General features: G+C 30.6%; 1 protein-coding gene and 1 long non-coding RNA gene across 2 annotated transcripts; one reads left to right on the top strand and one right to left on the bottom strand.

Moving 5' to 3' along the window:
- The first annotated feature begins 5,171 nt into the window (after positions 1–5,171).
- Positions 5,172–9,178, top strand: LOC110671552 (uncharacterized). The gene is made up of 2 exons (XR_002498116.2): positions 5,172–6,934; positions 8,526–9,178. It is a non-coding gene; the product is annotated as an uncharacterized LOC110671552 (long non-coding RNA).
- LOC110671551 (probable WRKY transcription factor 53) lies at positions 8,359–10,090 on the bottom strand. Its single transcript, XM_021834041.2, has 3 exons — positions 9,547–10,090; positions 9,313–9,441; positions 8,359–9,106 (listed from the first exon to the last, which is right to left on the bottom strand). Exons 1-3 carry the CDS (start codon positions 9,876–9,878, stop codon positions 8,539–8,541), a joined length of 1,029 nt encoding a protein of 342 aa, XP_021689733.2. The 5' UTR covers positions 9,879–10,090; the 3' UTR covers positions 8,359–8,538.
- Positions 10,091–14,916: the final 4,826 nt, after the last annotated feature.

A 14,916-nucleotide genomic window follows, 5' to 3' on the forward strand; every position in this document is an offset into this window, starting at 1 on the left:
TAGACAAACAACTTTCATGAAGAAACCTACCCCAAATTATGACCAGAACCTAATCAAATCATTGAGCAAAGTGAAGTTTACTGTACTGAGATTTCCAGAATTTTCATTTGAGCAGTAATGTTTGGATGGCTATAACTCTCTCTAGAAAACTCGGATTTAGGCGATTCTTGAACCGATGGAAACCTAAGGCATGGTAGAACATTTCATATGAAGAAAGTTAGACCAAATTATGAACTTAACTTGATCAAATTACTGACCAAAGTTGGACCAAAATCTGCCAAAACCCAAAATTTTAGCAGGAACAGTACACGTGAACAGTAAACTTATTTTGGCCGTAACTTAAGCTAAAAAACTCCAAATGGAGTGATTCAAAAAAAGAAATTCAACTAGACAAAATAAGGAACATTTTCTATGAAGGAAGTTTTGTCAAATTCCAACAGTAAATCGACCAATGAAACAGTGCAACTTCAGAGCACCAAAAACCGAAAATTGGCAATTTTGCCAAAATGACCTAAGCTTTAAGAAAGTGACCAAAACCAACAAGTTTTAAATGAAAAATGTAGTATGTTGGAAGTGCCAAAGTCAATGTACATATTTTCTATGCAAAAGTCAACATTTTAGTTGACTAATGAAGTGAATAGTGACATGAAAACTTGAAATAAGCTTGGAAATAGATTTGGTAATTGATTCCAACAAGTTTTAAATGCAAAATGTGGTACATCGGGAGTGTTAAAACCAATGTACCTATTGTCTATGCAAAAGTCAACATTTTTGTTGACTAATAAGGTGAATAGTGACACCAAAACTTGAAATTCAAAATTTGAAATTAGAAATGCATCTAGGGGACTTTAAATTGCAATTGGCAATTAATACTAGTAAATGTAAAACTCAAAATGTGGGATCTTGGTGTAATTAGAATTAATATATCCATTAAGTATAAAAAGGTCAACATTTTGGTTGACTAGTATGGTGAATAGTAATCAAAATGATTAGTGAATTAAGATGAAGACCTAGAACCAATTCTAAGCTTAAATGCTTAGAATTGTATGACAAATATGGACTATGCATCCTAGTCAAAATTGTTAAAAAGAAATTAGGCCATAAATTTGAAATCCATGAAATATTAATGGATTACTTGAAACATGAAAAATAAGTCACCTAATTGATGTGAATAGATAGTTAGGGCATATATGCCCATCACAAATGGAATTCATAAAATATTAGTAACTCAACTTGAAATATAAAATTTGTAATTACATAAGTAGATTCTTGAATGTATAAATGAGAAAGGAAAAATGTTTTGAATACAATGGTACATGTGAACCATTGTTTAGAATTGTGATCAATATGAATAACATAATGAATGGATAAATAAACCATATTAATGTATGAATGAGACATTAGTTCTCATTATTGTAGAGAGGAGAAATATTTTGAGTACAATGGTATATGAATACCATTATTGTGAATTGTGATCAATAGGAATGATGTAAGGAATGTATGAATATTATGATCAATGTACAAATTATGAAATTTATCGTGAAATAATAAAGACATAAAACACAACATATTAATATTTGATGATATTATATGCCATTGTATTGCCTAGACATGTGTGTCAGATTGGATAGTTTGGCATGCCAATAGGGTATTGTTTAGCAGTACTGCGAAAGGAAAGGCTTTATGCCTGTATTCATGGCTTTATGCCCGTATTCATGGCTTTTATGCCCGATTATGTGATATCATGGCTTTTTAGCCATACTAACTGCATACATGGTTGACGTTCTGCGTCCCATGGTATGACGGCCCGAGGCACCGCGGTGTCCAGTGCCAACGACCTGTTATCCAGTTTAGTCAGCCGATCGTAGGTCACTTGGGCAGTGTAATTTATTGAAATAAATTAAGACTATTAGTAATTAAAAACATTAGAGATCAAATAAATGAGTTAATAAGACTTCAAAAGAATTAGTTACAATTATGAAATGATCCAAACCACATAAAAATTGTTAAGTAAAATGATAAGAGAGTTGCAAAAATAGGTATAACTTAACTAAATATTTTAAATGTACCTTCTATTGCCATATGAATATAAATTGAGTATTTTTATTAATTCTGTATATCGTACATTATCACTGTGAATTTCGGAATTAAACGCTTCCAAAGCGAAACAAATGAGAACAAAAGATAATTGACATTAGACACATTGTATTAAATTAAATTGATTCTTAAGCATTCAAATTATGCTATGTTCTTTCTTTATTTGTATATATTATTTCTTGTTATATTATTGCACCACTAAGCAGAAATGCTTAGCGCGATGGAATTGCTTCCTCGCGCAGGTACTGAAGGTAAAAACCAGTAGACTGTCGACTGAGATTTTTGGAGTCCAGATCTGCAGAAGTGTTAGAAGAGTTCAAGATTGTCACCTCCTCAGCAATGCATGTAGATAGGGCTCATTTTATACATGTTATGTATATTGTTCATTCCTAGCACATTGTAAATTATTTGTATATCTTGTACAAAATAAACTCATGTAATTAACCTATGAATTATGGGAGCTACTCAAAGTAAGTATTTTAATATGTAAATTAAAGAAGTTTGAAAATTTTACTTATGTGATTTGAGTATGAATGAGATTGTATGGATTCGAAGTCAGATTTGAAATATATAGATAATGCATGGAAATGAATATGAAATTGAGATATATGAATGAGATGTGAATTATGAGATGGTTATGAAAATAATTGATGAGATTCTATTTGTAAAACATTATTGAAATTTTCAAACAGGTAAATAGTGAAATACATCAACTGGTAATAAAATAGGGGAAACTCCTCTGGTTTCTCCGTCGAAAAAAAATAATTAATATTAAAATATAACGAGATCAAATTATGAAAGGAATAAAGTAAGATAAGATAGGGTGTTCCGGCACCGATTGTAGCATGCCTTGCTCGGCTACACTGTAGTCGGGTGAGGGATGTTACAAATGTTCTGTCATTCATATTTTTAACAACTTAAGAATATAACATCTAACAAGATATTAAAGGACTTTTTCAATTAAATTCAAACCATTCAAATATAAATGAAAATATTAATTGCCATTAAATGGGAATAAATATTTACATAGTATAATACAATGATATATTCTAGGGTATACTACTAACAGGGTGACAGTGTAGGGCTCACAGCTTTCTTAGCTTGGAGGCTCAACCATTACTAGACAAGACTAGCTTTCAGAACCCTAAGATACCAACATTGCAGCAAATGAACCCTCTCCCAGAGACAAACAAACCTATCTCCCCAACTAAAGAGACATGTAACCTACACAGGCTTAGCAAACTTTCTCTCCATGAAGCCCAGTTCCTGCGACACAGCAAAAATCAAAAGCTCTATATAAAACCACACCCAAAGGTGGGGAGGAAGAAACCACACTCCAGGTTTATGGTGGAAGCCGTTCCCTACTCCAATGGGGTAGGGGGAGGCCAAAAATCACCACAGATGATGAGAACTGAATCTCAAAGATGCTCTTACTACTAGAGAGAAAAGTAAAGTTGGATAATAAAGAATTCTCAATATAATAGTAAAGAATTCTCAATATCCTTCTTTATTCTTTTCTCTCCTTTTTACATTGCCTTTACTACTTTTTGATTTCTATGTAATGAATAATATATTTTTTTCATTTCTAATTAATCTCGAATTGTTCTTTTTTAAATACTAAAATTTTTCTATATGTTTCTCCAATTATCTTTCAAGTTTACTTACTCCATTAATACCAAGCCAGAGGAATTAAAGAAGAATTGATGATGCTCTAACACATATTTTTGAATAAATTGAAGACGAGGATGAAGGTGGCAATGAGCTATGATGAATAATTCAATTTTATTTATTACCTTTGTCCATGTTTTTTAGAAGTTATTTTGTGCCTGATTATTTGTTGTTTTGAATCAAGAAATATTATTTTTTTTAATTTTATTTTTATCTTCACTAAATATAATAATTATTTACAAAATTTTCTAAAACTCATTTTAGTATATCACCTCTCTCTGTTAATTAGGTGAGATAAAGCGTAATTTAGTCAAATTAAGAAGTATTTTATTATAATTGTTTTCTTAATAACCATATAAAAACTTTAAATAACAAATAAAAATGATTGAAGGTAGAATTTATTTATCATATTTAAATTTAATATTATAATTGTAATTTTATGATTTTTCATTTAAAATATAAATTTAAATCAAATTTGCTTTAAATACATTTTTATTATATTAATTAATTACTTGCAATCATGTTTATGAAATTCAGATTGAAATGATAAGTTAGATCGATTTAATAGAAAACTGAACTATGGTTTATTTCGGTTTAGTTATTAAACCTTGAATCTTTAAAAATTATTAGGGTGAACCAATGTGAATAATTTATTTTATTAATATATTAATTTAAAATATTTTTTTTTGTTTTATTATCATTTTTATACAATAAAAGTATATAAAATTTTCTATATTGATATAAATAATTTACACTATTTTTTATTATAAAAAATTAAATATTATAATTTAAAATTTTAAAAATTAAATTAATTTAAAAAGGTTTTATATATTAACATTTAGCTAGATTTATTTTAATAATTATTTATAGAATATTATTATTAATTTTATTAATATTTATTCAATAGTATGCAATTAAATTTTAGTTCAATTTTAATTGAATTTTAAACTCTTAATCCTCTATTTTTTAACGTTTCAATAACTGAGTTAAATTTAAATTTAAAAATCTCACTTTTAATAATTAGATTAACTATTTATTCAATAACCAATCGTATTCGATCATTTTTTATATAAAACAACCTAATAAAATGTCTTCATAAAAAATTATTAAATTATATATTTTTAATAAAAATTAACATAAAAATTTAAATCATAAACATAAAGTGACTATAACATAATTATACAAAGTGTGCACATTAAAGTTATATTAAATTCCATAGTAAAATATTAAAAAAATGATTTTTTTTACATATATTTTAGTAATTGTGATTCAATTCGGTTAATCAATCACTCTTTTTAAAATTAAAAACCGTAATTAAATTTATTAATAATTTTAAAAAAATTAAACTTAAACCAAACTTAAACAAATTAACCTATTTTACTCCGGTTTGACCGATTCCATTTTATTTGCTGTTTTGGGTTGCTCGCCCGGTAATCCCAACTCCCATGCCCTGCCTTCAACTTCTAATCCCCTAAAATATCTGTGTAAAGCAGGTGAAGATTTGGAATGCTGGAAAGAATCAAGACTTGGTGGAAACAAGATAAGAGAGAATGTGTGCGTTGCGTCGTTGCTTCCAGTTGATATTTGCGTTTTCTTTCTTTCACTGCATTACCGAATACACTGCTTCTAAGCTAATTCTCTTTGGGTTCTACATCTTGCTTGCCTTCGTCGGGGCTACCATTGAGTTTCTTTATCTACTTGTGCCCCTTTTATTTTGTTTTGGTGCTTGAAAGGTTTCAAATGATGCTGAATTTTATGGAAAAGTTCATATTTTTACATGGAATGAATGGGTTTTGAACTTTTAGGTGGAAATTGTCGGATTGGGTGCGCAAATTAATTAGGGTGGGACAGTAAGGACTCATGTAGTTGATCCAATTAGCTAAGATTAAGACTTGGTTGAGTTCATTTGAGTTACCACTGTGAAAACTTGTTCATTTGCATGCATTGTGAATAAGAAAACTGAAATGACAATCTGAAGCAGCAAGGAGACTTTATGACTTATGAGAGGGCTCCATCCTTTGCTATTTCAGTTTGACTTTTTTTTTTTCTCTAATTTCTGTTATCTTTTATTTTTTCGCTCATTGTACCTGATATTAAGCTAGTCCTACACCTATCAGAATCACGGTTAAAGCAACATGTTATTATGTCATTGTATCACAAAAGATGATTCTTTTGGTTGGTCTTCATCTCCTGTATCTTTGGTATTTATGTGCCTGAGCCCTGAATTACCCTGTTCCATTTAACATTTCAAGGTCTAACAGATTGTAGATCAAGCCCAAAAACTCCTAAGAAGCACCATGAACAAGCATTGCTCATTTTTTGGTACTGCTGGGAGCATGAATTATGGCTGCCAATGTAGATGGTTGGGTAAAAAAATACTGTATATCCCTTGTTTCCCCTTGGTTCAAGGGAAGTAGTGGGTATTTTTGTTGGTTTTGAGTGAATTTTCATATCTACTGAGGCTTCTGGCTTTAAGGAGCGATCAGTCTTCTGTCAAATAATATTCACTACTCTCTTGTTCTAAATTGATCCCTCCATTTTTGTTGTTGTTCTTGACTGTTTATTTTTAGACTACCATGAAGTCGGCAAGAGTTAGTTTTAATCTTTTCATCAGTTAGTGAGAGAAGGCAGGCAGGAAATATCATTAACCAAAAGAACAAGTGGCATGCTGCAATATGATTGGATTGTAACTGTAGAATTAATTTAATATTTTGTCATACGATTTTAAAACACCCTTTCTTTCTGCATTAAATTTTCTTTTGGCCAGCAAAACAATTCTTATGTATTTCCCTGTATTTGTTGGATGCTTTTTGCTGCCTACAGCTTTGTTGTGCTTTACTGACTTTGTTCCTGATGGTCCTCAGTCCCAGCCGGAATTTATGGTAACTCCTGTTGAGCTAGATTTACTTTGAATACTAACTATTACCTACAATTCTATTGAGACTCAAAATTTATTGGCTTGGGGCAGCTAAGTGCATTATTGTACTTCCTTGTCTAATGTACATTCGTTACATGGGGGGGCTGTGGTCACTTCTCACTCTAATCAACTTATTCATTGTCTTGTGACTAGACAAGCTCTCAGGAATGATAGAAGAGGTGCCCAAAAAGGAACATCAGATCTTGTTCCAGGCTTCCAGCAATCAAAGAGGAAGAGAAGTCTTCAATCTAGGTATGGGAATAAAGGATGCAGGCTTACTTTTTCATTATTCCATTCTTGTCACTTTATTCATGCAAAAACTCTTTTTCTCATACTCTGTAGATTTTGCTCTTTTTATACTTCTATTTTCTCTTTACTGATGGATGTTAGATGGCATATACTTTCTGGAGTTGCTGTCTTTCTTGTGCTCTGCTCCTGAGTGTCATCAGCTTGCATATAGGAATCCATTTTAGCTTCTTACTGAGTGCTTGAGATATTGGATCACTGTAAAGAATCTTTCAAGGGATCAGCCACTTCTAACTTGTAGTTGTGCGTATCATTGGTTTTTCTGCATATTACCATTCTTGTTTAGCTGTGGGAAGGGAAACCTCTTTATCCCTCATTCCTTTAATAATAATAATAATAATAATAATATTATTATTATTATTATTATTATTATTATTATTATTATTATTATTATTCCTCCTCGTATCCGGACCAGTTTGCATGATTTCCTGTTTCCCAAGTACAGTTAGCTTGAACATCTGTTCATCAGTGTGTGATTGTATGTTAAATTGATAAGTGCTTACTCTAATATAATAATCGACCCATAACAAAGAATATGTAAATTTGAGTGATGTATATATTTTGCTATATGCAGCGTATGCATATTGTCCAATTTGCTCACTTTCATTTCTGGAATGGATATTTGGTTATCCAATTTCTATGGAGATTCATATCTGTAACCATTTAGTTATGTTGAGAAGATGCAAGTGCGTGTTGTGAGTTGTGTGGGGATAAAATTTACATATTAAAATGGCTCATCAAGAAGTGGAAATGACCTAATAACCTTGAAGTTTTGAGCTAGATATAGTGTTAAATTCACAAGTGTGATTCTTTTACAAGGCTCATCAATAAAGATTCTCCCCTATGCATTTTGGGTTCTTCGAATCACAACAAATTGATAATAGAGCCAAAGGTTTGGCATGGAAGAGTTTAGGAATGGTGATCAGTGATCTACACGGTCCTTTACGTATGGATGGAAGAGCTAAAAGACTCTCTCTTTGTAAATCGAGGAGTGGTGACTCCTTGAAAAAGACTCCCATTGCAGTAGTAAAGCATGCTCCTGAAAATAGTAACTCTTGGTACTCAAGATAGCGCTCCTGAAGAAGAGCATATCGGTGGTGGAGTACTGGCTCTTTGGGACATGTGATGGCTTTAGCATATCTCTTAGAGCCCCATGATCTGGATGGAATTGGGCTTGATGGAATGCTTGCAATGTCTTTAGATAAAAGTGGGCTTGATGGCATGCTCGCAATGGCTTTAGTGGAGTAATTGAACTCTAGGTGGTGTTATGAATACACGAATTTGGTTTAAAGTTTTGAGTTAAATGTAGTGTCAAGTTTATGATTGTGCTTTTATCAGATTCGTGAAGGATTTCTCCAGACATTTTGAGCTTTCCGATCACAACAAACTGGTATTGTTATTTATTACAATACTTCAAAATTTCACAATACTATAACAACTAATCCCATATTACATGCATCCTCTCCTCGCTTGTGATGCAAGCTGCACAACTATAGTAAGTGCTAAGTGAAAAGTGTTTCTCATTTCTTATTTTCAGCGTCTTACTGGAGTTATGAGAAAAATCCTGGTGTGTCAAATGGAAAGTTTGGATCCAACTCCAGTGACTGAAGAGAGAATTCTGGCTCCACAACTGGAGAATTGGCAGCGGAAGTATTGGCGGAAATTATCTCAGTGAAATTGGATTCAGAACAGTACTGCAAATTTTGAACCCCTACAAAATTGTTCGTCTGGAATGGTGAAACAGAGCAGTAGTTTGATTCAGGGGTGGCTGGAGATATAGAAGATTGAGAACAAGTGCCTGAAGTTTTCATGCTTCCATATGTAGGAGGAAAAGAGAAAGGAAATGCCATCTCTTTATTGTCCAAGTCCTCAGTATTAACCTTCAGGACCCTTTGAAAGTTAAAGAGAGCATCTTGTGATTGCTGCTGTTGATTAATGTTTTGTTTCTGTTCTTGTTTTTCTGGTGATGCTGGTGGTGCAACTGATTGTCGGCCATGACAACAAGTGTGTAGTCCCCTGTAAGTGACATCAAATATGGTGTGATCATCATCTGATCTTTGCACTTGCTTTGTAGCCCAGCAGTTCTGGGTATTTCTGTAGGTGCATCTGTAATAGCTTCTGCAAGTATAACAGTTCTTGTTAGATTCCAGATGGTATATATATGGCAATAAAAGTTATCTCTTGAAAAAATGCGGTTTCCTGTCTAGGAATATTGCTGAAGTGTCGAATGCTAGAGCCTCATTTTCTTGTTGACCATGAAAAGCAGCCATTTTCGATAATATAAATTATAAATTGCGAGTTTCAAACAAGGAAAGAATTTTAACCTGGGATATTTGGCTCCAAGAATATCTTTCTGCCCATACTTTCTCCAGCTATACCCATCGTCATGGGGTCCTTCCAGGCCATTCTCAGAATTCACTCTAACTTGATCTGTCCATCTGGGCATCGTCTTTCTGCAAAGGCATTAGACTACCACGTTAGCCATATCCAAAAATCATCTTGCTGCTATATGCAAGAATTGACTGACTGATAGACTCTATGTTGTGCCCCAGCCTCACCTCTTCTTAGAGACGTCATTGTGACCCCCATCAAAATCATCACTTCCAGGACTGCCATGCATGGATAAAGGAGACTCTGGGACATTACCAGCCGTGGCTCCAACATTTTGCTGCTGTTGCTGTTGCTGTTGCTGCTGCTGCCCCAGCGATCCACTCCAGTTGAGAATCAAGAGAGACTTCTCATATGAAGTTAAAATCCTCTGTACTAAGGAGTCCCTAATTTCAACAGATGATGCTGTGTTCAAATGTACCCTCAACTGTTTTGCCAGCTCCATCCCTTGGATTAGCTCACTAATCAGTGTCTTCTGCTCCCAGCTCCAACTATTCTCCATATTTTTCTTTCTACACTTAATCTAATCAGACTTACAATGAGCAAAACACTTATCTAAGCAGAAGGGTGAAGAATTAGCAGCAAATAACATGGAAATGGGAAAAATTATAAAGAATAATATCAATCTCTTCTTGAATTGTGTTTGAATAGATAGTTAGGAGCTAAGGATTGGAAATTGAAAGGGGTTGTTAAGTTGTTGAGTTAGAAAATGAAGGGATAGGGAGATGGTTATATATATATATGTATTGGAACATAGAAAAAAAAAGAACGAAGTTTGACTAAGAAAGCGAGTTATTCAGCTTAGACTAGTCTATGGTCATAAGAGGAATCAAAAAACAGAGAGGAGCGTGAGAAGTGTGGAGGTCCAAATGCTGAGTGCTGACCAATTCTCCCTTCAAACACTTCAAAAAAAGGGTCTCTTTCCTTGTATTTGATTTGTGGTTTAAGAAAATAGAATGATTGGATTTCAAGACTCAGAAATAAAAGATAATAATAAGAAGGAAACTAGAAGGTCAAAGTTCAAGAGTAAAGAGCAAGAGTAGACCAAGAAAATTCAAACCTCAATTCCGCGTTTGTTTTGCTTTTATAAAAATACTAGGAGAAGTGAAACCTACGGTAGTTGTTTGGGTACATGTAAATTATAGAGGGAAAATTACTTTTAATATCTATTTTAACGAAACTAATTATTTAGTTCTTATATTTTAAGAAATACATTACTTAGTTTTGTATTTTTCTTTTTTAAATTATTTAATCATTTTATTAAATTTTCTATTAACCAATGCTAGTCAAAACTACTATTTTATGCGTTTATTTTAAAGAAATTAATTAGTTGATTCTTGTATTTTATAAAATACTATTATTTAGTTATTTATTTTAATAAAATTAATTAATTAGTACTTATATTTTAAAAAACGCAATATTATGAAAAATATATTTTTAAGATCAAAAATAAAAATTTTATTATGCGGAGACTAAATCTATATATATATATATATATATATATATATATATATATATATATATATATATATATATTTAAGTATTTTCATTCAATTTCTTAGATATCATTTTTATGTTCTCTATTGGGAATAATTTTCCTTAATTACTTAGAGATGTAGAGAAACTTATTAACTTTTTTTCGTGTAAACAATTTATGTCATTTTTATCAAAAGATGAAAATAGAGAGAATGAGACGGAGAAGGGTGTGAGGAGAATGGTGTGAATGTAGGGGAGAAAACATAGGGAAAAAAATAAGAGAGGGTAAGAGAAAAATAAAGAGAGATGATTAAAATAGTTTAGGTATAAAAAGTAATTATACGACAAAATAGATAACGAAATTAAATTACAATGATTAATTAATATATTTTTTAAAATATAAAAATTAATTAATTAATTTTATTAAAATATAAGAATTAAATAGTAGTTTGACTGATATTGATTAATAAAAAAATTGATAAAAGAATTAAATAATTTAATAAAAATAAAATATAATAATTAAATAGTATATTTTTTAAAATATAGATATTAAATAATTAATTTTATTAAAATATAAAAATTAAATAATAATTTTTCATAAGTTATAAGGTATGCTTTTGAAAGCTGGCCAATGGCCTTGTAGTCTTATCCTTTGGAAGCCCAATTAAGGGTTTGTGGGGTTTAATTTTGGGTTGTTAGGAATTTTTCTTCTTATAAAATTAGAAAAGAAAGAAGAAGGAAAAAAAAAAAAAAAAACACTAAATTAAAGTCTAAATATAAAAATGAACATATCAAATACTTATATGTACTCCAACAAACATTAGATTTAACTGTATTAATTTTAAAATTATTAAATGTTTAATATTAAAAATACTAATCACCAATATCTATACATAATATACTACAACATATTTATAATTATATTATTAAAAATTTCTAATTACACGATTTTTATAAATATTTTGACACTAATTTCCTTTAATATCAAGTTCTTATCTTTTGAGCAATAAAAATAATTTTTTTTTATTAAAAGTTCCTTTTATAATGAGTTTAATAAATTAAACATTATTTTAACAATTTTTAAAAATAAAAAATAAAAATTGGAACTCTAATAACTTAATGAAAATATTTGATGGAAAATCTTTAAAAAAAAAAAAGCACAACACATCTCTTATGTTCAAATATGAATATTCAAAGCATAAAATTTACATAACTGAACATTTATGAATAGTTCATCATCAAAACAAGACTATATTAAATACATATAGAAAAAAAAAAATCTAATTCAACCTCAAAAATTAATTCAAATGAAAAAATTGCCAAGTCTTTATTAATTAAAGAAAAACTTGTATCCCTCCTGTGAAATAATTAGTGGACCGCGCTTTCGTGGAAAACAATGCAGAAGGGAAGGGAAAGTGAAATGCGATTATATAATCAAAAACCAACATTTGATGAAGTCAGTCTCCTAATTACCAGAAAAAAAGGAACATAGATAATAAGAGAGGTTTTCAAGACCCATTGGCTTACGTACATTTCTTTGACCAAGCCTTCGTCTTCATGGTTTTGACCCATCAGCTTCACTTAACTCCTCAAGGCCTTTAACGGTTAAGAGTCTCTTTTCTGCACCAAATTGTAAGCCATTTTCCATTTGTTTGAATTTTGACCTATTCGCCGATGCTTCTTTAGGAAATAAAAAGTCACGTTTCTATGATAACAATGATTAGAAATTTCTTAATCATTTTATAGATTTTTTATTAGTATTTTCCTTTTCTAATGCAATTGATTTATCAAAAATTTTATAATTTTGAAATGACTTCAGCATCACTGTATACTTTTTCTTTCTTTAAAAATTAAAATTTTATAAGAATTTAATTTATTTTTTTTTCAAAAATATAAATTCATTGCAAGACCTTCAAATGGCCAAAGAAAAAAATAAATAAATAAATTCACTTAAATCAAAGAATTACAAAGAAAAGAATCATCAAGCAAACACTTTCTTGCCAGAGAATGTGCTTCGCCATTTCCCATCCTATTGACATAAATAAAGCTTACTAAATTAAGTGAAGAAGCTAAATAAGTGATATCTTGTATTGTCAGGGGTGGATGCAGGATAAGTATGAAGGGGACAAAATTTAAATAATTATATAATTATTACGATTGAAGAAAAATTATAAATTGTATTTTTATTAATAATAATCATTATTTGTTATTTTAATAAATTATATATTTTATTAATTTTAAATAACTCAAAAAATTGATAAAAAATTCAATAAATCATAATCAATATTTATTATAATATATTTTAGTCGTCGGTTGGGAGAAAGGTTAAAGTGTAAAAAAATAATAATTAAATTTAAGTTTTAAGAGTTTAATTAAATGTGTGTAGACATATTTTAAATTAATTGATATTTTAAACTAATTTATAATTATTATAATAAATAGTAACTAAAATTTTTGACTTAAAAGAAATAAAATAAATAGAGACAAATTTTTATACCACAAAAATTATATTTTTTTTTCTTCATTATTTCATCTATTGTCATAATTGGTAGTAAACTAATTTAAAATATTAAATTTGATAAAATTATTATTCTTCAATTTAAAAGAAAATTTTTAGATATATTAATAAATTAACTACTTAAAATTTTTAATAATTTAAATAAATATAAAAAAATTAAGGCATTATTTCTAATTTTTTAACATAAAAGAGAGGGCAATTTAAAAAAAAAATAAAGGTGGTGGTGGGGAGGAGTAGGAGGGCCCCATCAGGCTAAACGTGGGTTCGCCCCTGTGTATTATGCCTTTGATGCTAATGTGACAGGCGTTATTCTGAGTTGCTTAAATAATCAATAATACATCTCCTTCCACAGTAATATTTCGGAATCCTCTAGGAGAAGCTAACATAATAGCCTTTACAAAACAATGCCTAAAGAACCAAGGAGTCTGAAATACTAGGAAAATATTTGCAACTCCAACCACATGGAAGACTTGAAACATCTCTAACTAATATGGCAATACAACACTGTTAGAAGCCTTCCCCCTTGCGACGCCAAAATTCAGTTTGATCATTCCTTGATGAGGAGGGTCCAAACAGTGGGATGTTGATGGCTTGCCACTTGGGGAGAAGATGGAGGCTCCTGTGGGGAAAGGAATTCCTTAAAGTTGGAAATAGCAGCTGTAATTACTTCTTGATTATTAGAATGATCATCTCGAAGAATAAATTGATTGTGGCTTTTCCAAATATTCTATAAAAGGAATACCATCAACGTCACTAAGTTTGAATCATGGTAGTGAGTTTGCAAGGATGATAATAATTCTACCAAACATTCCAAAGGAGAAATAGCAAAGCATGAAGGGGGAGTGTAGCTAAATGAGTTTAACTCTCTGTCATTTGAAGAAGAGGTGGATAATAGATTCAGGTAGTCCATAGAATTTACAAGCCTTAGAAGCCGAAGGAACTCTTTTATGAATCAGATCATTTGAAGGCAGTCTCCTTCTTAGAAATTTCTATAGGAAGATGGAAATTTTGGGTGGAAGTCTGAGAATCCAAAGCTGATGACACAAGTTTGAATTAAACCTCTCAGAATTAGAACTCGACCTTGTAATATTAATTGCCCTTCTCATATGCTAATTTTGACAAGCTACCCAATATCTAGATTTAACAGAGTATACTCCAGAGGAAGTGAAGTGCCGAATTAAATTACCATCTCTATTAATAGGGCTTATAGGAATTAAAATAATTTTTTTAACCTCATCCTCCTTAAAAACTTATATGAGCTTGTTGATGTGCCAAGAGTGGGAATGTGCATCAATTAATTGAAACGCTAAAGTGATAAAAGGATCAACATCTCTTTTAATTAGATGGGAATGATGAAAATAGCTTGGAATCCAATGGTCCACTTTGAAGAAAATAGAATTTCCATCTCTAATATTCCATCTCAACCCTTCCTCAAGCAATTAATGACCCCATAAAATACTTACCAAGACTTGAAGGGCTGGAGCCCTACTTTGTTGACAAGAAAGATGTGAAAGGAAAATTTCTTCCTTTCAGAATTTGAGCTACT

The sequence above is a fragment of the Hevea brasiliensis genome, chromosome 9 (genome assembly GCF_030052815.1).
Source record: "Hevea brasiliensis isolate MT/VB/25A 57/8 chromosome 9, ASM3005281v1, whole genome shotgun sequence".
Taxonomy (NCBI): Eukaryota; Viridiplantae; Streptophyta; class Magnoliopsida; order Malpighiales; family Euphorbiaceae; genus Hevea; species Hevea brasiliensis.

Excerpts from the sequence above, each read along its gene's own strand:
- LOC110671551 (XM_021834041.2), bottom strand. The coding sequence starts at position 9,878 with ATGGAGAATAGTTGGAGCTGGGAGCAGAAGACACTGATTAGTGAGCTA. Across the intron at positions 9,442-9,546 it reads AATGACGTCTCTAAGAAGAG|AAAGACGATGCCCAGATGGA; the intron begins GTGAGGCTGGGG and ends ATGCCTTTGCAG. Across the intron at positions 9,107-9,312 it reads CTTGGAGCCAAATATCCCAG|AAGCTATTACAGATGCACCT; the intron begins GTTAAAATTCTT and ends TTATACTTGCAG.